This window comes from Lampetra fluviatilis, chromosome 12 (assembly GCF_964198595.1).
Source record: "Lampetra fluviatilis chromosome 12, kcLamFluv1.1, whole genome shotgun sequence".
NCBI lineage: Eukaryota > Metazoa > Chordata > Hyperoartia > Petromyzontiformes > Petromyzontidae > Lampetra > Lampetra fluviatilis.
In genome coordinates, this window is record NC_136286.1 from 14,447,512 (window position 1) to 14,470,922 (window position 23,411).

Below are 23,411 nucleotides of genomic sequence, written 5' to 3' on the forward strand. Positions count from 1 at the left end.
TTCGATGAAGTGTCTTATCGATAAACCTCCTGAACCTCGCAAACTCCATCCTAGCCCAGCCCACCGTCCCCGTCCGAACCCAGTTTGGAGACCAGCCAGACAGCTATCGGCGCATCCCTTCCCCCCCCGCCACCAACACGCAGCACTCCCACGCGGCCGCATCTCCTGCCCGCAGTCAGCTGCAAGTGTGTAGTCAGTGCTACACACAAGCATGCACAGGGAGACGTGGGCAAGCACAAACGCGGGCAGAGAGTGGATTGTTATCTCGCCTCTTTGGGGAGGCCCAGCCGGCCGGTGAGAGACGGCCGACCTGCCCTGCTTCCAGCTGCCATGCTCCGACTTGCGATCCGCTCGGCCGCCAACCTGCCCAACGTGGAATGGTCTGGCCGGCAGAGCGACCCCGTAGCCAGTGTGGTCTTCCAAGGTAAGGGTTACGATTTGTTCGTGTCATTTCGCTCGGGTGGAGTGGAGGAGCGACATTGAGTGGTTGGAGAAGAGTCGCCCCAGCGAGGTGAACTGGGTGTTCGTGTGCCCGATGTCGCATTGGTGAGCGGACTGCACTGTGATCCTGGTCGCCTGAGTTCAACTCCTGGCCAGCAGAGATTGGTATCTGAAGCTGGCCTAGAGCTTCCTTATGTTAGCCCAGTTTAAACGAATCAGGGGTGCGGTGTATCAGCACTTGGCAATTTGTGGCTAAGTCTGAGCAGTAATGTAATATAGAAAACAAAATATGTTGGTAATTTTGATAATTTAGAATGTGGACTATGGTGCAGGCCCACAATAGCGTACTGTAACAAGTAAAGTTCTCCTGTGATGGGGTATTTAACATCTAGAATCAGAAGAATCAGCTGTTTGGTAATTTCTGCAGAAATAACTGGGAGCTGTTCACGTCATATTTCTCGAGTGTTATGCTGACCTTAGCGGGAGATCATTAACTGCAAGAGACATTCGTCTAAGTGGGGATTATGGTTACAGTCCTGCACTGCAAGTGATGTAACATGGGTTTGATTCCTGACTATCCATATTCGCAGAAAATTATATTCCAGTAACTCCTCTTCTCGGCCAGCTCAGCGTCAAACAAACAACAATAATGCACAAATACATTTCATTACATTGAGTGTCACAACGTAGTGCAGCTTGTAATTGTACAGTGTCTGCATGTGAGATGTACTACGTTGTGTTTTGCAGGTAGACTGTGCAAGGACTTGCCCTCAAATGATTGGTTGTTTGCGTGCTCTGTTTTCAATCAGTGGCTTTGCATATAATTTACACAATGCGTTAAATATCAGAACTATGTAAATTGAAGAGTTTGCATCGAAGATCTTTGACAAACGTTATCTTTATCCATATCATGTGTTGTGGAATACATCATTCCAGCTATCACAGCTCTGTTCTTTAATCACATTCCCAAGAGGCAGGTGTCAGTAGTCCAGTGTCATTACCCATAATGCAAAGTGAAACTGCTTCCTCATACACTATCCACGATTTGTTTTTATGTACCGGGTAAGAGGACTAAAATTGCAGGTAACCCTTGCGAATAACCCCTTAAGATAACAGGATCCGCGACATTGGTCCGACCCCCCGTATTTTAAAATAAATCTAACGAAAGAGAGAATTGCATTTCTCAGCAATGGGGGGTTAATGAAGGACGCCATCAGCCAACGCACGCAGATTATGCTTCAAAGACAGTGCTATCGGTTATTCCTGAGGTTCAAACCACCCCAAAGATGCCATCTGCGGGGAACCGACCATACACATCATCAAGTACTCGTATTACTTGACTTTGACATTTCAGTTGGAGCAGTATGTTACAATGCTTCTGAAACTTTGAGTAATAAGTAAACATAGATTCGTGAAGCATTTAGCAAAGTTAATACTAACACTGTCTTAGGCTTAAAATGTAAGTCGTATATTGCCTACAATATTGTGTAAAAGCTGAAATGGTCGAGGTCTCTGCTCTTATCCACGAGGGTTCAGACAATATGACCAATGTTCCGCTACCAGAATTTGGAAACAATTTGCCAATAATTCCAGGTGGTTTTCTTTTATCTGCACAAAGTTTGATGAAGTAAGAGGAGTGTAGCAGAAGGATGATGGGAAGGTGTGCCAATTACCTAGGACATTTTTCGATTTAAAGCTTTCGTGACTGCAGGGATTCATCTTCTTGGTTCTTTCGGTAAAGTCACGTAGAAGGGAAGTAATAAAATAATAAAAATAAAACATAATAATATAATATATATTATATTATTTTATTATGTTTTATTTTTATTATTTTATTACTTCCCTTCTACGTGACTTTACCTAGGACATGCATTTTTGTTCTACAGTATTGAAAAGAGCCCTCAATGAATTATTATGGCCAACGCTGTTGCAGTGACTATGCCTCACCTTCGCTTCCTTCCTTCTGCTATATCCCACACTGTATCCTTGATGGTCTTGTTTTGCACTATGGGTTCATATCTTCTGCTTATCTCAGTTGACACCCATCCTCTAAGCTCTGGTCTAGCATCATCTGGCTTTGGATCTTCCCATTAGTTGCCAAACTCTGGGTGCAACTCCAATGTCTGTTTTGGTAACCTGCCCTTGCACATGTGCCCTACCCATCACAACCTATTTTTAATAATGCCTATAATAATTCTCTTCAGCTGGGTTCTATAGCTTATTTGCTTAGCCTCTTGTACCAATAATGATTTATATCGCGTAATTATTGCTAATTGCATCCCACAATGTTGTACATTAATTATATATAAGGGACAAATCCTATATATAGCAAATACAGAGTGAATGAAAGTCCTCAAATTTTAAAATGAACAAACAATAAATTGCACCAAAAAAATGGCACACGCAACAAAAAAAGTGATCACAGCAGAGAAATTAACAACAGAGAAATTAGTCCATGAAGTCTCAACATCCCAGACCACAATCCCAACTTCTCAACCAAGCCAGGAAACCTTCACAGGAAGGGCGATCGAGTGCCAAAAAGACCAATCGGTCAAATGTCCAAAATGTGATTTCCTATTTATAACAACATCTCTGGATGAATAAAAAGACCTTTATATTCATTGGGTTTTTTCGGTAAAGCCACGATGTTTCGATCGCGATATGTTAATATGTTTTTCTATCTACGTGGCTTTACCGAAAAACCCAATGAATACGAAGATATAAAGACCTTTAGTTCGAATTTGAATAATGTGATGGAGTCGATGTATCGGATGTGGAGCGGGAGGGTAATCCATGCTGTAGGAGGCTGAGCATGAGAAAGCTCGTCCAACGGTGGTTTTGAGTTTTACTTTTGGGGTGGAGAGCAAACCTAGAGACGATGAGCGGGGAACCCGGGGAGAGGAGTAGACTGAAATCAGAGGGGAAAGATAGGCAGGGGCCAGCCCGTGAAGAATTGTGAAAGTTCTCAGCATTTTGCCACGTGCCAATACTGAAGGGCCAGAATATGTATTTCCAGTTGCTGCGTTAAGGGCCAGCTCTCTGACTCTTCAGTGTACAACAAACATTCATCTTTTATGCGCGTGGCAAACCACCACAATCCAAATCCAAACTCAACATGACTTACAAAATTAGATGCTGAAGGGAACAAGACCATCCGATAATTATTTGCATGCAATGTCCCAAGTTTGCTGATCGTTTGCTTTTAAAATATAAACATGGTGGTGGGGCTCTGGTGTCACGCATTGCTCACACGTTCAGTGGGTGACTGCAGCTGAGCCCGGGGGGCTATTCTGGTCCTATCTGGAGCTGGGCTACGGTGCTGTTTTTAGACGCCAATGTCGCAGGACTGTCCGTCACCAAAATACACGGCGTTTCCCTGCTGAGCTAAGGTAAATTATAGGGCTCCAAAGGGACCCCCTCCCCCCCCAGAGTGTTTGATCCCTTACACATTTTTGCTCATCAATCAAATCAGATCATTGGATACATTTTGTCCGACCTCTTTTTAAGCAGACGGAGATCCACTGAGATTCAGGATTGCTATTGCAGTGGAAATGTGATTGAAGGGGGTGGATATGATGGGCCAGAGGACCCAGAACGCCGTGGTGGGAGTGACAATTTAACCCACTGGGTCGTTCCGTAAGTTCTGTACCAGGGACACATTGTAGAGGCGGGGAGTCTATAGATACCATTCCTGAGCCTCTTTCTGTCATGCTCTGGATCTCCCAAATAGTACGTGGGAGGAAACATACAGGCGATTGTGTAAAAGGGTCTGTGAATATACACACACATGTGAGTCTGTTGAACTTCTTTCGCACCTCACGTAGCCAATCGGAGGTGCGGTGGGAATGACAATAAACTAAACACAGCAAGCAACAACAAATACACGAAACGTTGATTTGTGTCTTTTTTAAATAATGTGCTGAAACAGTGAAACAGGTGTTAAATTGGGACCTTTCTTGCCAGTATCACAGTATAAGAATAGGGTTTACCCTTTCTGGCAATAAAACAGGTGTTGAGATGTTCAAACACCAAACAGAAACCTTTTTGCATGGAATCAACGTCTGCATTCGCCACATTCAGACGTGATTCCTTCCTTGCAAAAGGAACATCTTAACACCTGTTTTATTGCCAGAAAGGGTAAAACCTATTCTTATAAGTGTTCATTTATAAGTCAACTAGATATTGCAGTAAATCTGAAATATTCAATAGAAAAATTGTTCAGCTCATGAGGGCGGGTGCCCCATGTGGAGTGACGTCACCCGCTAATAGTTATTGGGGAGGGGTGCGGCATGTGGAGTGACGTCACCCGCTCATGATTATTAATGAGGGGAGGGGTGCGGCATGTGGAGTGCGCGACATTCTTGTGCGTTAGTGAAAATTTACACACGGGCATGAATATTAATGAGGGGGGGGGGCTATTTTGCAGTGACGTCACGCACGGATGTAGCAATGTGCTGCGTAGATACATTTTTTACCGTCACTTTCCGTAAAGAAACGTCGTATTTGAAGCGACTTTGCGTAATAAATTATTTAATTCAGCACGACCTTTCTCTGCGTTAGCGTAAAAATCCACTCACTCAAGAATATTAATGAGGGGGGTGGGCCTCATGTGGAGTGACGTCACGCGGGGGGGTGGGCCTCATGTGGAGTGACGTCACGCGGGGGGGTGGGCCTCATGTGGAGTGACGTCACGCGCGGGACGGACAGACATTTCTGGGTGATTATCGTAGGTAATTGCCGTGCCTGCCACCACCCCCCTTGCATTTCTCCTCAGTTGGTACGGTCCAGATCTAGTGGGGGGGGGGGGCATTAGTCCGCCCATCCACTTAGCCACTTCTTCCCAATTCCAGCCCGGATATTGATACCAATTAACTCACTCGGGAGAAAGCGACTCGCAAGTGGTTGACTTCCGCACCTCCGATTGGCACGGTTGTCTGTGCACGGTGCGAAATAAGTTCAACACGCATCCACGTATTTTACAGCAGGCGCAGTAGTTTTGCTTTGGTAATTGCCCGTGGGAAATGTTGGGCAGCTGCAGAAATTAAAACATGCACTTCACACTTGCCCATCAACGAGGATACTGAGTGCTAAGTTACAAAGCAAGGATTTTGACCGCTTGAAAAATGCGAAATGTGACATTTCTTGAAGCTCCATTATCCATTGCCTGTTTGAAATCGACATTTTGGAACAGGTGCCAGGACAGGTGACGAGACAGCTTGCCCCTGACTCACGAGTGAAGGAATGCGTTTGCTGTTCGCCACTGGATGGCTTTGTCCACCAACTCGTGGACAGCTGCCATGCCTGCCTATCCAGCTGAATTGCTTTCACCACCAGGGTGAAGTAACACGTTTGGTGCAAACACGACCGATCTGTGGTTATTTGTGGCACCGTTATACCGAGACATGAGTAGGTATGGAGCTGAATGATTCAACGTTATTCGCGTTCAGCAATTCACCAAGCCTCCTCACCCATCCGGCTGCGAGGTGGGGATGTTATCTCCCTCGCCTGGCATGCAGGGAGTCGTGGGTTCCACCCCGATGCCCTGTTGTATGTTTGGAGTTCGCGTGTTCTCTCCCCGTGGCAGTCCATCCTCCAATCATCTCAATCAGTTGACCCACAACGCCAGGGTCTGTGCCGTGACCTCCTGCCAGCAATGAGCCTTTACAACTTCACATCACCTCACATTGCAGCAAGCCCTGCACACACGTAACCCGTGTTGGTGACATCTCTGCAGCGCAGGAGTGAACGACGCCTGTTGTTGTTGTCATGGTTGTTGCTCCGTCTGCCTTTCAGGTGTAAAGCGCAAGACTCGAGTCATCTCCAATGACCTCAACCCAGTGTGGAATGAGGTGAGTAAACTTTGGGCAAAATTGTTCTCAAAAGGTGAAGTTAAGCGGTGAAACTTTTTTGAACGGTAGTTTTTGGCACTTGCAACGCTGTTAAAATGTGTCTCGGCTTAACAAAAACATAGACACGAAGTGAAATGTGGCTATTTAAACACGCACAATTGTTCAAACCAGCGTCAAGATTAGAAATGCAGATGCACCCACTCTGTCGACTCGTGGTGCTGTGGTGTAGAAGTATCACGACCAACTACCTCGCAATCGGTCGAGTCTCGCGTGCAACGTTTGCAGAGATGCAATAATAAAGACATCTGTGCTTTAGTCGTTTCACACTTTCTGTACATTACGTTATGTTCACTTTTCTTTTCTGCAATTCCTTAATTTTTTTTTCGCTTCAATAGGCTACGTTTTTTGGTATTTTGGATGAATCACCAGGTTTGTGTTTGTTTTGGGGCTGAGTGCATCACGACGGTTGAGTGAGCGTGGTTCATTGACACGCAGCACCGTGATGGGATGACGTTACAGAATCACGCACAAGCGAGTATCTTACAAAACAGATGCAACAAAATCAAATGCAAAATTGCCAAAACGTCATTAAGTGTGGAACGCTGTGCAGCATATTCATACGCACGTAATGCAAATACATGAAAACCAAATACGCAGTAACTTCAGCTTTGTTTACAAAGTTTGATCTGCTGAATTTTACATTCACTTTCAACTTTGAAACACTGAAGGAAAAAATATCCGACACTGCTCGTAACCTTCTTGTGAATAATATCATTCCGGGGGACTCACAACTTAAGAGCTATTCCCCTTCCATTACTTCGCTTTCTCAACAGACCTTCGAATGGGACCTCAAGGGCGCGACCTTGGACCCTGCATCTGAGATTCATATTGTCATCAAGGACCATGAGAAGATTGGTTCAAACAGGTGCTCACCCACATCACTTCTGGTCCGGCTGAAAGGTCTTGCTATGAGACCCTCACCCATGCCTTCATCACATCTCATCTCCACTTCGATCTCCCGAAATCCGTCATGTCCAAAGTCCAGATGATGCAAAAATTGTGCCGCTAGACTCCTCACCCGCATCCATAAATGTGACCACACCACCTCAACGCAATACCCCAGGCCCCTCAATGGCTCACAATCGAGTCCGTAGTGGTTGGTGTGCAAATGTAGATACGTGTATGTGGTCATGCACGGTTGGCCATTTAGTTATGGACAGATACGTGTGTGTCCGTGTGTTATACATGTTTGAGTGATATGCGCATGGCAATTGAAATGGATGTGATTGTTGCGTGTATTCCTGCGTGATTAGGTTTCTCGGCGATGCCACGCTGCCCCTAAAGGACCTCCTGTTTGCACCCAACTTTTGTGCAACTCATGAACTGCCCTTGCTGGACATGAAGAAGCAAAACAATGGGGTAATCACCTACCTAGCAACGCATTGCTTCAGTTATTCACCATCTCCCCTATCCAGATTTCCACTCAATATCGGCAACATATAAGCAGGCCCGGCATGCATAGCATTCTGGGTAAATAAACATTTCATTACCCTTGGAATTACCAGCAGCACCACCTCTTACAGCCTTCTGTCCTGAGCAGCCGCCCTGATCACCCACTCCTGAGGGCTGGCCTGTCGATAAAACATCGAATTATTCAGCTAAATATACCCAAGGTAGTAAAAGTACTTGCTTGACGTCTAAAAGGGGATGTTAAAAATGAATTGTCCTTCTTGATACATATTTCGTATAAAAATGTGTTCAAGACAAATTTTCATATATTTTGACTCCAATTGGCTGGAGATGGTCTGTTAAAGAAACTCTAACACAGTACCTTAATATGAGGCAAAAGCTATCCATGAACAATATGTAACCAAACATGTGTTTTTTTAGAAGGAACAATTGCCTTGCTACTTGCTGATAGTAAATTCCGTGTACTCAGTTCCTTGCTGCTTCAATGAACACTGTGGTAAAGAGACCTCCTTTATGCTGATTATTCCAAAATAAAATAACTGGTTTTGCGGTAAAAAAAAGAGTAAACACCGAAGAGGCAGAGGCGGGCAGGTCACGGTGCCACACAACTCGTTAATGTTGTGCAGTGAGGCCTGAATAGGTGCCTGTTCACTGCATCTGCACCGACAGTGTGTCCTTCCTAAATGGGGAGCCTTTGTACACACTGCTGAGTCTTGTGTGTGTTTATGTTTGGGCACATCAACAGTGTGGGAGCGGGAGTGTAGCGGTTAGCGTCTTGCACCACGAACCCGGCTACCCGAGTTCGATTCCCCGCTCACGGCCAACGCCAGTGACAATCATCTGAATGGGTCATGGGTCTCCCCCAGGTAAACTCAGCCTCAACTGAGTACCTGGTGTTGTGTCTAAACATCACCACTCGGGAGACAAAGGCGGCCGGGCGTGGTGCTGGCCACCCACCCCCTCGTGTGCCATTCTGGCCTTCATAGATGCTACTCGCTAACAGCATTTGCCTCAACAGTCTGTTATGGCTACACGGAGGATCTTTTGTCTTTGCACATCAACAGGCCACAGTGAATCTGCAGGTTTGCTATTTACCCCCGCCCGGCTCCACTCCGGCGCCCACCGTTCGACCTTCAGCCATGAGAAGCTCTGGGCCAGGTGAGTAGCAGCTCACGCAGTCACCTACCTGGTCAGCGTGCTGTGCACACAGGGTTGGCTTAAGGGGGTGAACACACCAGGCAATTGCCCCGGGTGACAATCTCAATCCTTCCCTCCCGTCTCGGCAAGGGCAATAAACTTGATCTATAGCTGCCGTTATAGAGCCATGTTTGTGTCGACAACTGCACAGAAACAAAACTGTTTGCTCAAGTTGCCTGCAACACAAAGCATTCCCTGTTCACTTACACAGCGTGCGCACACGCACACACAAACAACACATATATTGTTTTGCTTACAGCATATACAAAGTATATGAAGTATGTGTGTAACGTGAGACGATTGCAGACACACAGTGGCTGGGTAGCCTCGTAGTTGGGTGCTTGCAACTGAGCCAGTCTGTTCGGGGTTGATGATTCACGTCGTGGTACTGTCCAGTCATTCCAGGGGGTGGCTTCACCAGAGGAACGTGACCCAGAGTGGATAATGATGTCCCCTGGAGTCATTCACAAATATAGGACACTGGGTGCCTGCTGCATGTCCCAACTACCACCTTTGAAAATTACCTCCATTTGCAAAAAAAGTAGTAAATAAAAAATAAAAATACAACTGTCTCCCTACTCAAACGAGCACGGGGCAAGGGTAGAAATGGCACGTTGCAACGTTTAGGCCAGTCTCTTCGTAAGAAATCATTGTTGACCTGACACAAAGTGTCCATAATAGTGTCAACCCCAACGAAACGAAGGGCTGAGGCGACCCATCACAAAATTGTGTCCATCAGCTTGTGGGTAAGGCACTGTAACAGCGACACCAAGCAGGACCTGCAGCGTCATTGCCTCTTCCTCGTAACTGGTTTGATGAAACAAACAATCAATGAGAGCTACTGATGTGACTCGATAACAAATGCCCCAGAAACACATTCTCATTTCCTCGTAATTGTATAATAAGCTATAAAAAAATTATTTCGTCATTGTCTCCATTAAAATGTCCTATGATAGTATCTTGTCGGCAGGTGAAGAGTTAAACGAGGCTGCATAATCACGTACACACCAAGGAGACTGATTTTCATTCCGTGTAGAGAGGTGATGTAGTGGCTACCGCACTGCGCCAACCACCCCGTGAACTGTGTTTATCTCTGAAGCTGAACTGGGCCTCTTCTAGACTGACTCAGCCTAAAATGAGTACCCATTGCACTGTGCAAAGTCAGCACTGGGGAGAGGATAACAGCCAAGAATGCAGCTGTGTGCCTTGTCAGCCGTAACATGCGTTCCCTAACAGCTCTTATCTAAATGAGATGGACAGGTACTATAGTTGGATGCTACAACTATATTACATTCATATAGCATCTTTCAGGATCGAGACCTCACAAAGGGCATATTTCTGAGTGTTTTCCTTGTGCAGGCAGGTACATTGCCATTCGATACACCAAGTGTCACGATCTCCTTTCAGTCAGCAAAAATTCCATTGAATTAGAGACTCCGTTTTTTGCTGAGCTATCACAAAGCTGGCAATGTCGCCTCCACCTCAAAACCGCCGAAAAGGCAAATGTGCACAATTTAACCGAGCTAGCGGGTAAAGCATCATCATCACAGCAAGCGCCCGGAGCGACGAGACTCTCATCCAGCAGTGGATTGACAAAAGTGCTTGAAGTACGTCTATAACTACAATAACAGTGACAGTCACAGCAATAATTATTACAATTTTATATTACAAAGAATAATTATACATGAGGAGGTGTGGAGGCGGTGCAGGGTGCTGAGCTTGCACAGACAGAGATCAAATCCGAGCAGCCACTTTCATTTAAACCGATGTCTCATGTGCAGTCAGTTGACTGTATCAGTTCAGATACCTCTGACCGTACACACATAACAAAAAATCAAACTGAATTGTTATTGTTTTGCACGTTAAATTTGATGAAATTCTGATTCGGCTGATTTAAAATGTATCAGCGCCACTGCTGCGTGATGAAGAGTCTCTGGAGCAGAGCGTGTTGGAAAGTGGACCCTCTCGTGTCAGGATAAACACGGTCACTTGATGGGATATCGGAAGTAGTTCTGTGATATCTACTCCCATGGTCCATTCTCCAACACACATAGGATAGCTCCCTACGATGTGACATTTCCTAATGAACATTTTGTCGCATACTGCTAGAATTGGGGGGGAAAAACATAAATACGAAAAAAATACGCACCTATCACAATAATTGCAGAGTGTGGTGCGGATGATCTGTATTTGTGTTTGAGTTAGGCCACATCGTGGTTTTACGCCCAAATCTTTGTCACTGACCCTCCACCACCCAACAAGATTGTCCCGTTTACGAGGATATTATTTACATGTGTCAATGTGTGGATCAATTTCTGAGCAGTAGAGCTCTTCGCCGATGGCTTAAGGCCTTTCGTGACCGACTTCGACATTTGTGGTGTGGATATGTTTGTCATCCGGAGCCTCGAGTATGAGGTTGGAGGCTCGTGCAGTAGATGGAATCGTTGTATGAAAACGCCTATCTGCAGTGTAACTGTAATGGGCAGTACAGCAAGTAGAGTTACGACAAAGGCAACCTGAGTCATGTGCATGTTGTCAGTGTCATTCCCTCGGATGGCTTTTCAATCAGCACTTTACTTTTCTTCCACATCCAAAAGTATATCTGATTCTCAGGTTTTTTCGGTAAAGTCACGTAGGTAAAACATTAAAAGTAATGAAAGTAAAATAAAACAAAACAAAAATAAAAATAAAATTCACGACGTTTCGGAGGCAACACAAGTCTCCGTCATCAGGTGGGACCGTCACAGCCAGATTAGCTGCATCAAGTGAAGCAATGATTCAAAATGTAATCCCTTATAAGCAAGTTGAAGGGGGGGGAGGAGAGGGGGGGGGGAGTTCATCAGAATGTGGTAGCCAATGAATGGAACGTATCGGGAGGGAGGGGGGGTGGGAGGGGGAGGGAGCCAACAAAACATTTGGCGACGGCTTGGACGCGGCTGCTGCGCACGCCAACACAATGGGCAGAAAGAGGGGAGGGGAGGTCTGATACACATGATAGAACAAAGGAACGAAAATGCCCATGTTTATACCAATGCAGGCTGAAAAATGAAGAGAGTACTGTTAAAAATAACTGGGGATGTTAACACTCGGTGAAGTAAATTAAAATAGTGCCTGTCAGATAAGATGGTCCAAAAAGTGTAATTAAGTCTTTTTTGCGTGGTTAATAACATCTTTCCAGTGATTACTGAGTTTGTACCCATCATCACGGTTGAAATTATGTCTTTCTTTCTGCCCATTGTGTTGGCGTGCGCAGCAGCCGCGTCCAAGCCGTCGCCAAATGTTTTGTTGGCTCCCTCCCCCTCCCACCCCCCTCCCTCCCGATACGTTCCATTCATTGGCTACCACATTCTGATGAACTCCCCCCCCCCTCTCCTCCCCCCCCTTCAACTTGCTTATAAGGGATTACATTTTGAATCATTGCTTCACTTGATGCAGCTAATCTGGCTGTGACGGTCCCACCTGATGACGGAGACTTGTGTTGCCTCCGAAACGTCGTGAATTTTATTTTTATTTTTGTTTTGTTTTATTTTACTTTCATTACTTTTAATGTTTTACCTACGTGACTTTACCGAAAAAACCTGAGAATATGAATCATTGCAGTCACGAAAGCTTCAAATCTAGAATTAAGTATATCTGACCAATTTTCTCAAGAAAAGAAGCTTATGAAAGAAAAAAATGTGGATACTTAATGAGGCTTCTGTTGATAAATAAATGCCATTATTTTGATAAATTACCAACGACTGGTACCATTAATTTCTTACAATGACTCTGCTATTAGCTTCTAATAAAATTAACTATAATTAGGGATGTACCACTTAATTACAGTAATTACTTAATTGTAAAAAAAAAATCAAGTAAGAATATTCACTAATTGTATCATAAAACTGGGTCAATGTTTGAAAACAGGAGCCAATGCATACAGATCTGGCTTCTTCTTCCTCTCCCCATGGCTGATGTTGATGAAGAGCAAGAACTGTGATTTCACATTGAGGCGGTTAGTGAGCCAGATGACTGGGGCAGGATCGGTGCATCGCTGGGATGATGCAACCTCCTTCGTATGTTGTGAATCGGCATTGAGTCGTTGCTAGATGCCCCATGGCTCTGTTCTGGGTGACCACAGTTTCTAATTTTACAATCGTGCATCATCAACAAGTATCCGCATCTGCTGCCGTGGTTTGTGTGGATGCACAAAAATCCAAGTAGGGATGTGGTTTCAAATTGAAAATAAACCTAGCGTATTTTAATTTTAAGAACGCAATAAGTAATTAAATTATTCTGTTAAATGACTTTAACATTCTAAATCAGTAATCATAAACGACTTATAAAAACGTTGAGTTTGGATTTTGTCACTGAGCGCTCCCGTTTGCGCCCACACACAAGGAACACGCAACAACGGAATTGGTCACACATCTCAAAAGAACCTCCTTGTGAAATGCCCCAAATCTTTTTTTTTGCCAATAGATGGCACTCCACAACAAGACAAAGACCCCCCCCCCCCCCCCGTATAGCCTAAACAGACTTTTGGGGCAAGTGCTGTTAGCGAGCACCTGTGAAGACCAGAACGGTACCGCGAGTGGGTGGGTGGCCAGCACCACGCCCGACCGCCTTTGTCTCCCCAGTGGCGATGTTTACACACCGCACCAGGTATTCATTTGAGGCTGAGTCGACCTAGGGGAGGCCCAGAACCGGTTTAGATAATCGTCACTGGTGTTGGCCGTGAGCAGGAATTTAACTCAAATCGCCAGGTTCGTTGCGCAGCGTGGCGCTTAACCTCTACGCCACCGCTCCCATAACATCCAATGTTCAACCATCCTATAAAAGCGGCATCGGAGCGAGACTAGATCGAACTAGCAGTGAAACGAAATATGTTGCACACTATTTAGTAAATGAGATCGTCGGTGTGCTAAACGTGAGAACTTCGTTCATTTTAGGTGACTGACCAATCTCACAGCAGTCTCGAATTAGTGGTCAGGCATGGACCACTGCCCATTGAACCACCTCACCCCTCTCTCGGCATGTTGCTCAATAGCCAAAAAACTATTGGCAGAATGTTTCTTGTGAGACTCGCCTCTTATTGAATTACAACTCCGTGTGTGTGCGTGCGTTCAAGCTGTCAAGCCGTGTAGCAGATGATCATGATAATGTTGGAGCTTTGAATTAAAAAGAAAGGCGAGTCGAAGTTGACTGCGCTGGGAAATGAGGCATCAGCGGATCCGTGACAGTCGGATACGTGCAGATCTATAGTGTACTGATGGATGTTGAACTTCTTTCGCGCCGTACGTAGCCAACCGTGCACATCTGCAGTAAATGACACACCACACGCAAATACCGCGCCTCGGTCGTGGGCGCTTAATTGCCCGGTGGAGGACTTGTGCCGGTCGGACATGCGACGCCCCGCCGTGCATGTGCGCCGCAGACGGGGGAGTGCTAATAGGGAACGACGTGGACGACGAGGACGAGGAGGATGAGGAGGGAGCGGCTGATGAGGAGCATCATCAGCAGGGCCCTGCTGCGGGAGTCCCTGCAGGGCAGGCGGCGGGGGCTGCGCGAGCCGGCGGAGCGGAGCGGCCGCCCGCTCGCGCCCCGCGACGCCGCTCCACGAAGCCGTCTTCCACTCGCGCCGTCTCCAGGAAGCCGCGGGACTTCCAGGTGATCGACGGCCGCGACTCGCGACGGCCGCGGCGTTGTCGGCCGTGGCGTTGTTGGCCGCGGGGTTGTCGGCCGCGGGGTTGTCGGCCGCGGGGTTGTCAGCCGCGGGGTTGTCGGCCGCGGGGTTGTCGGCCGCGGGGTTGTCGGCCGTGGGGTTGTTGGCCGCTGACAGAGGCGACTTGGATGACCCCCCCACGCCCCGCTGCTGCTGCTGCTCAACGCCGCCCCATGCGCACGATTGGCAGGTCGCGTGGTGGTGGTGGGGTAAAGTGGTGGTGGTGGGGTAAAGTGGTGGTGGTGGGGTAAAGTGGTGGTGGTGGGGTAAAGTGGTGGTGGTGGGGTAAAGTGTGGGTACCCCCACCTCTACCAAAGACGCCTGTGTTCGTCTCTGTGACCGCGCTGCGGAACTAAGCCGTCTCGGTGCCGTGCAGTCGACACCGATTTGTGTTCTATAAAATATCTGCGGTGGATGCTCGGGATTTCATGGCTGGGCGCGCTAAGAACCTTGGAAGGTCGTAATATAAGACGAGGGCAAGTCAGCATCGTAGACGTGATGAAAAACAGAGAGAGGGAGGAGGTAGCAACAAGTCAGAATCAGAATATGTATTTATACTGGAGGACAGACGTCCAGTAAGTGGGCCACTTGCAGGACGCCAGAGAGAGAGAGAGCAGTCAACAGAAACTCAAGTCGGGCAGCAACCGCAAGGAAGTTGCAAAGATTTCAAAAGTTGAATGTCCGCTGTGAAACAAAGGCAGGATCTTGCGAAAGCAAACTTTGGCAATCTATGGTGGCATGGGTCTCTCATGACCTCTTGATGTAGGTCCTTAATTCTGATGTCTATGAAGTCGTCAGTCTCCGAATATACGCATATATAGATCGGCAGGTGTGGCAGGTGGCGTGGTGTTTGTAAAGAGCACGACAAGGAAGATCGCTTCCGTCAAGCTGGGAAGCCGCAACTTGACAGGCAAGCTTCTCGTGCAGATTCTCAGCCGAGAAAAGCCAACGCAAACTTTATATTAAAAAGGTGACAACGAAACGGGCCCTGGCTTTATACTCCTGGAGAGAGAGAGAGAGCCCCCCAACTTGTGCCGCGCGTGCCCCCCTCTCTCACAACCCCACACACCAAGGTACGAATTCGGGTGATCGAGGCTCGCCAGCTGCCTGGCAACAACATCAAGCCGGTCGTCAAGGTGACGGTGGCAGGGCAGTCGAAACGCACCCGAATCAGGAAGGGGAACAACCCTTTCTTTGACGAGGTACGGCCCGACCAGAGCCGGCTTCCCACACGCGCCACCAAACACACTCCCGCAATGGGGACCCGCACATTGAGTCGGTGCACAAAACAATCTGTCGCAACTTGACCCCCCCCCCCTCCCTGTGGGCACGCTGACGCACCCCCCCCCCCCGAATCCTATAGAACGGCCGATATTTAATCCACGCAGAAACGATCCAGGACTAATAACATTAACGTGTCTAAGCAAACAGACAGTCCACCCCCGGCTGCATTAAATAATTAAGTCGCGTGCCTTGGCCACTGATGTTGCTGAGCAGTCAGGGTCACGGTGGCACACGAGTGACACCTCTCCCACAGTCACACTTCTCCCGGCAGGACTTGTTGTCTCACAGCTGGAGACACTGAACTGTGGCTCATTTGAAGGACAATGTAGACAAATTAATAGCGAGGCTTCACCCCCCCCCCCGTTTCCTATGCGCACATTGTCAGTAGACCCCCCATACGCAAGCGTGCGCATTTGGGTTAACCCCCCCTCCCCCCTCCATGGGTACGTAGTCAATGTGTGGCCCTTACCACAGGTGGTTAAAGAGGCGTGCATGGTAATTGCAATTAAAAAACGATAACGGTACGTTTTGATATTTTCAGATTATTGAGGGTTTTTCTTTTTCGCTTGCTACACAATCTTTACGTGACAAACCTTACGCATTGGCTGTCGGGTAGTGATGTGTTAATGACACATTTATATTTACACGATCTAACCCAAAAAAAAACCGTTATTGTGAGTAATATTGGTCGCGAAAGCCTTCATGTTAAACTGCGACACAATCTGTATCTTGTTCTTGTACATGCGCATGCATTGCTTTCAATCGAGGCCTCACTTGCAACAGAGACTTGTTACCGCAATGTTCGTTGCCACCGGCTAAAGTAATCACTGTCAACCGCATATCGGCCCCCCCCCTCATTGGCTGTCTCTGCAACGCCTTTCTCTCCTCAGACTTTCTTCTTCAACTTCCACCAGTCTTCGGCGGAACTGTTTGACGAGTTGATTTACTTCAAGGTCAGTGGCCGCGTGCCCTCAATCCCTTTGGCAGCTTCGAACTTGTGCATCACACGTTCTAGCGTCCTTGCAGCTTTTGAATATCAAACATCAACTACGATAAACATGTTTTTTTTTTATTTTACTAGGCAAGGCCCACCGAGCTATATAGTTATTTTTAAGAAGCGACCTGGCCACAAATGATAGCTCAACGGTGTGGCTCATCATGTGGACATTCACAGCCGCCATATGCTCTAAAAGCATGTTCATTCTAAATGTGGAGGGGAAAACCAGAGGACCCGGAGAAAAATCAACATAAGAGACGCGCAAACTCCAAATATACAATCCAAATATACAGGCGTCAGGGTTGGGATCACACCCACAACCTCCTGTATACCAGGCGAGGTAATTAAAATCTCGCCATATAACACCACTTCTTAGCATCACAAATAATTAATAAAATAAATAACTGACAGGTAAGGCATAACGTTGAGCGCTGAAATACAATAACGTCACAATTAATCTGACATTTGTGAACCAAATGTCACCCAGCAAGCATTTAATGGAAAACCTTGGACCAGCTACAACTTGTGGAGTTTCACCAGCAGGCTGTGGCCTATCAAACGCACGCTATTGGCTAGCAAGTGCTCCCCATCAGCATTGTTGCTGTTGCTACACTAAAATTGAAAATGCAATTATAATCGAATACACTTTAAATCTGAAATCACTGTATTGAATAGGAAATCTGACCTGGTAGTATTGCATTCAATAACCTATACGTATGAGACTGTACTATATGAATGAAAGTGCTTCACCTGCATGGGGATGCAATGGTTTACAGTGATTCAGAGTTCTGACTCAAATCAGGAATCAATCATTATTTTAACTTTGTGGTGAAGGCAGCAGCCGCCAGTGGCTGCAGGGGTCTTGTGAACCCATTACAAACAACATATGTTGTTTAAGAAACATTGATGGATATGCACATGATTAGATCCATGTATTTTGAGCTTAGAAATTGATAATAATAAATGAATGAATGCATCATTACACCCTTTACTATGAATGGTTCACAGTTGGAATATGACACGTCGTGACTAACCAGACTTTAATGGTGGCTGTGTTTAATAGCGCACTCATCGGTGACTGGGGTAAGACCATCAACTCGCTACTTTGAGAACTCTATTTAATCAGCCGTGGCTGATTCGGTTGGAACGCAAGAACTCAGCAGTTCTGGATCAGGGCTCTGCCATGGTAGGTACCCCACTGAACTACCTACCCAGTTACTCACCCCTGGAAAGTCTATCAGCCAGGCTCCATTGAATAGAATATCTGGCTAGAATTCGTTCCAATGAATAGGCTCTCTCAAGTGCACCCACCAGAATGAATATGCTGTCTTAAACCGTCCTGAGATGAATGACTTTGGTGACGATGAGGTCCCTGGTAAGTAGATAACAAACGTGCTTGTGGAACCTAACGTGAGACGTTTCACCACGCAGGTGCTGCACTCGCACTCCCTGCGGGCAGATTCTGAGATCGGCACGTTCAAGGTGCGTAGCGATGCTCCGGCTCAGCAGCCACGCGCGACCACGTAGCCCACTCACCCGGCCATCTCGGAGTCTCTACGAGATGCAACGGTGCCGACCGTGTCCATGTGCTCATTCTCCTGAGACTTGCACTTTTAGTTTCTTTCCTGTGTTAAACACATGGCTGGCTAACAATATATCACTTGCATCTGTAACATGCTGATTGGCACGGTTGGCTACGTGCGTTGCGAAAGAAGTTCAACATACTGTACATACAAGGTAGTGTTCATATTCAGAGATAAACTTGTTGATTCTGTGATAACGTTTACTTTTAATTTCTGGCATTTGAGCGCAAGTATTGCCATGGCGCTTCTGAGTAATCAATGCAAATATTGCTCTCTGATCTATAAAGCAAGTGGATCAATTGGGTAGATTTTGTAAAAACGCTACTTTCCACATGGTCGATGTGGATTAAAAAAATATTACTGATACTATACACGAATAGTTTTATATTCTACAATCCCTTGTAGGCCTTTGCCTTTTGCGTCTGGTTGGAATGTGACGTATATGCTGCTGCTGTTGTCAGGATAACGTTGGTATCTTATCCTCCTCTCAATGTCATGTGTCTCTGTAATTTTTCTCAGCTTGATGTTGGTACTGTCTACGATGAACCAAGTAAGTCCCAGTGTAATATGAATGTCTCATGTTAAACTTGATGTGCCTTTGTGGCTTCGGGAGCTAAAGCCAATGCCAGAGCACTGAGGCAGCACTTCTGACACCTCATTTTCAATGGAAGCCCTCGCCAAACCATGGATAGGACAACCGCCATTAACTTCCCACAAATTTGTGCTCTAAGTTGGGCTCGCTATTTTCCAAAATAATGGCACACAGGGTGTGACATTCCACAATGATAATTAGGAACAAGGTCTTGAGGTATTCTGATACCTATTTTGCGTCTTAGAGACAGTGCCACAGGCTGTAATTGCACCCAGCCTGGCATCTTCTAAACCAGGCGCGGGCAACGAAAATAACAGGAAGAGGCATTTTTTTCCAATTCAGTACAAAACTCAAATTCTCAAGAACCGCAATGCATGTGAATGCATACGTACATACAGTAGAACATCTTTTAACCACGGTAATTGGTTCCACGAATCCGGTTATTAAGTGATTTGGTTTGTTTAGCGAGTATAGGAAATACATGTTAAAGGCTTAATTCGTTCCTATAGCATCAAAAGTTTAAAAAAATTCACGCAAAAACGTACTTTATACTATTTAAACAATGTATATTAATACCTACAGATACTACCAACATTATAAACACAATATTAAAAGAAACATGGCTAATCAATGCAGTAATTGATATTTACTGTACCTACAACAGCCCGTCGTTAGCAGGGGAATGGTCGGTAAGTGAACACGTTGGGCTCAATGGAGGCGCCGCCGTTAAGCGATTAGTCTTTAACAGGGGTGGTCGTTAAGAGGGGTTCTACTGCACATTACGTCCCCCTGGTCTAGGCCATTGACCCGTTCGTTCTGCAACACGGTCGCCGGTCCCCTCCCACGTGTCCTCCCAGGACACACGTTCCTGCGAAAGTGGCTGCTGCTCTGTGACCCAGAGGATCTGAGCTCCGGGGCCAAGGGCTATTTGAAGGTGACCCTCCTGGTGCTGGGAGCTGGGGATGAACCTCCGGTGGGTGCATTTAGCAGCACATTCATTCGTTCACTCATTCATTCATTCACTTATTTATTAGCAGCACATTCATTCGCTCACTCATTCATTCACTCATTCGTTTATTAGCAGTCGCATTCATTCTCTCACTCATTCATTCACTTATTCATTTATTAGCATCACACTCATTCGTTCACTCATTTATTCACTTATTCATTTCAAACTTAGTGACTAGGGCCAGTGTATTGTTTTTTTTCCACAATTCCAACATTGAACGTCAAAGTAGTCATAATGCAATGTGGCAGTATGATCTGATCCTGTGCTTGTCAATTGTGTGCCTGAGTGGGCATGCAAGTAAGTCATTCTAATGTCCTTTTTGCTGCTAAGGTTTTGCAGCGATACACTCATCAGTGTGACGAGGCGACGTTAAAGATCTCTTGACGTTATTAAAAATACGATTAGACCGCGTGTGCCAGCATCATGGTCCACATTCGCAACATTTGATACATTTCTCCAAAATTACTTAATGGGAAAGCCACCGTGCTGTGTCGCCCTCTACTGGCCAGTGCAGCGTTCACCTTGTTCCACACAAGGTTACGGTATAAATATGGAGCGGTGGTGCTGAGGATGATGGTGGTGGTGATGATGATTCGTTGACCGAGCTGGAGATATTTCTGTGCTCAGGAGGACCGCAGCGAAGCGGTGGAGGAGAGGGAGGACATTGAGAACAACCTTCTGAGACCGGCCGGCGTCTCACTGAGAGGGGCTTTCCTCACTCTGCGTGCCTACCGGGCTGAGGATGTGCCCCAGAGTAACACCCACACAAACCCACACCACACCCACACCACACCCATGCCAGCCACAACCACCCATCCAGTAACAATTTAAGGGGCTGCATTGTTGTGTTGCGCAGCCTCAACTCTATGAACGCCCACCACGTGTGTCATTAACACTGACTTAGAACAGAAACATTTATGGCAAGCTTACATCTCACGAAATTTAACTTCTTTAAGAGCATGTGTATTTTTTCTGTCATAAGGCAGTTTTAATTAGAAATATCATTGTTGAGTTGCGCCTGCAATATAGAGTGGTGAAGTCTGTCACTCAGACGGGCTTCTGAGCAACAAGGGGATATGCTGGAATGGGCTTCACTGCATCAACAAAGGGCCATGCAGTATGGAAGGGATGGTGGAACAAATGTGAAGGTTGTATGAGATTGTCAGTTTGTAGGTAATTACATTTACAATATGCACAATAACTGTTGCATTATTGACCACCAATGACTAAGACAGAGCAGGTATCATGCAAATATTGACAAAACAAATTGGTGCACGGGATAGTCCATTGATTATGTCAGGGGTTGGGCAACCAAAATGACAAGATTTCGGTAAAAAAAAATAACCCTGAATATATCAATGGCCGCAATGCACGTGAATAACGTCACTCAGCAGCAGTCGTTCAAGAGCCGCATGCTGCTCCGGAGCCGCGGGTTGTCGACCCCCTGGATTAGGTTGTCACTACGGGGGGAAGTGAGCTGTTCATCGCCGCAAACATCGCGTGGCTTGAGCGTGACTCTGGACGACGCGGTCGTGCGCCATGCACCGCGCATCCTTTGCCCCCTGATGCGCCCCAGTGGACGACGCTGTGCTGGACACCGTGAAGCAGATCTTTGGGTTCGACAGCAACAAGAAGAACCTCGTGGACCCTTACCTGGAAGTCAGCTTTGCTGGGAAAACGGTGCGAGCAGCAGTGCCCGCCACACGCAACAGACACACACGTGGCTAATCATCAGATCGCACGGCTGGTCATCCACATTGACCTTTCGAGCAAGGACGTTGGTGTGCAGCAAATGGGGGCTGCAGAGTCGGTAGACCTGGATCCCACCAGGCCGTGGTGTCTCGCCCCATGCTGAATGATAGCTATGAGAGGCCCAGGTCAGCTTTGGATACTAATCGCCACGAGTGGGCGTGACCGAGAAGTAAACGCAAGTGCTGGGATTGCAGTGATGTGTACAAACAACGATTTTGCCCCCTACAGCATGTACTGTGCATGTTGAACTTCTTCCGCAGCATACGTAGATAAGCCTGCTAATCGGGGGAGAAGCAAGACAATAACAAACATACCAGGTTTCCAAATAATATTACATTAAAGAGAGTCTTAAATTTGCAAAAGCTATATCTAGTACGTCACACACACACCGTATATAACTACATATAATACTGTATGTAGAAACATCCAAATTCACTGCTCTTGCCGCTCAAGGAAGTTTGTATGATTACAATCATATTTGTTGTCTCTTCCCCATGACCTCCTCAGCTCTGCACAAAGATTATTGAGAAGAATGCCAACCCCGAGTGGAATCAGGCCATTAGCTTTCCCATCCGGGTAAGTTGGTGACAATGCGGTCCCCGTTGCACGAACGCACTTTGTTGTGTGTATATAGATTCATGCCTCGCGTTTGTCGGGATGGTCATATCTCACCACGGAGGGTTGCAAGGAGGGGAATTTACGTCACGTGGATGGAGCTCGTGACGAGTTCATTTTGGTCCAACACGTGGGGAAAATGAAGCGAGACAAAGAGGCAGCTGAACGACTCAAAGAATGATAATATGTGTGCTGCTGATTTGTTATACCTGCGATTAACTGTAAAGTATAGAGCATGTGACATATACCGGAATGTATAATCAATAGAATGTAATGGCAAAACTGCAATAAAATATAAACGAGTAGCGAATTATGTTGACATGTAAGTATATCCCAGTATAAGGGTTTGCCTTATTAAACAGATGCTTCTGAATAAATGTTGATCCAGAATACACATGTCCGTGGACAAAACGTTATTTTACTTTATCAACTAAACAATCCACCTTATCTATCACCAACATTTTGCCCAGGCGACGCGTAATATTTGCTGCACAGCTGCAAAAAGTTTTGGTCCCTCACAATCTGTGGGATGGTGCTTGCTTCTAGCATCGGGTGAACCAGTGACATTTGCCTTATCGGGAAACTGTGAGGCAAACACCAGCCAAGGGTTTGCATCATTTCACCAAGAGCCATTGAGATACGTTCACCTGAAAGACCCCTTGGTATCGTGTGTATTGATTTGGTATCGTGTGTATTGGAGGGTTCATGAGTGCGTGCTCATGGTTCATGCTGCGCGTGTCCTGTCTCCCCCTACAGTTCCCCTCGATGTGTGAGCGGCTCCGCATCACGCTGTACGACTGGTGAGTCGGGGCTCCACTCATTGCAGAGATTGCATTTGCATCTGGCTGGGCGAACTTTTGCAAGGATTGCGGGTAAAAAAAAAACATCCCTGGTATGCCATTTATTCGGCTCATTGTT

General features: G+C 46.4%; 1 protein-coding gene across 1 annotated transcript in view; it reads left to right on the plus strand.

Annotated features, from left to right (window-relative positions):
* The first annotated feature begins 330 nt into the window (after positions 1-330).
* The window catches only part of LOC144935212 (dysferlin-like), a 177,616-nt gene continuing 154,535 nt past the window's right edge, over positions 331-23,411 (plus strand). Inside the window, exons 1-15 of the mRNA XM_078861724.1 lie at positions 331-424; positions 6,235-6,290; positions 7,124-7,215; positions 7,604-7,709; positions 8,825-8,918; positions 14,374-14,606; positions 15,735-15,863; positions 16,836-16,898; positions 18,374-18,424; positions 19,045-19,075; positions 19,975-20,090; positions 20,754-20,880; positions 21,703-21,806; positions 22,386-22,454; positions 23,250-23,293. Coding sequence (XP_078717850.1) covers positions 331-424; positions 6,235-6,290; positions 7,124-7,215; positions 7,604-7,709; positions 8,825-8,918; positions 14,374-14,606; positions 15,735-15,863; positions 16,836-16,898; positions 18,374-18,424; positions 19,045-19,075; positions 19,975-20,090; positions 20,754-20,880; positions 21,703-21,806; positions 22,386-22,454; positions 23,250-23,293 — 1,409 coding nt within the window. The remainder of the gene's footprint in view (positions 425-6,234; positions 6,291-7,123; positions 7,216-7,603; positions 7,710-8,824; positions 8,919-14,373; positions 14,607-15,734; positions 15,864-16,835; positions 16,899-18,373; positions 18,425-19,044; positions 19,076-19,974; positions 20,091-20,753; positions 20,881-21,702; positions 21,807-22,385; positions 22,455-23,249; positions 23,294-23,411) is intronic.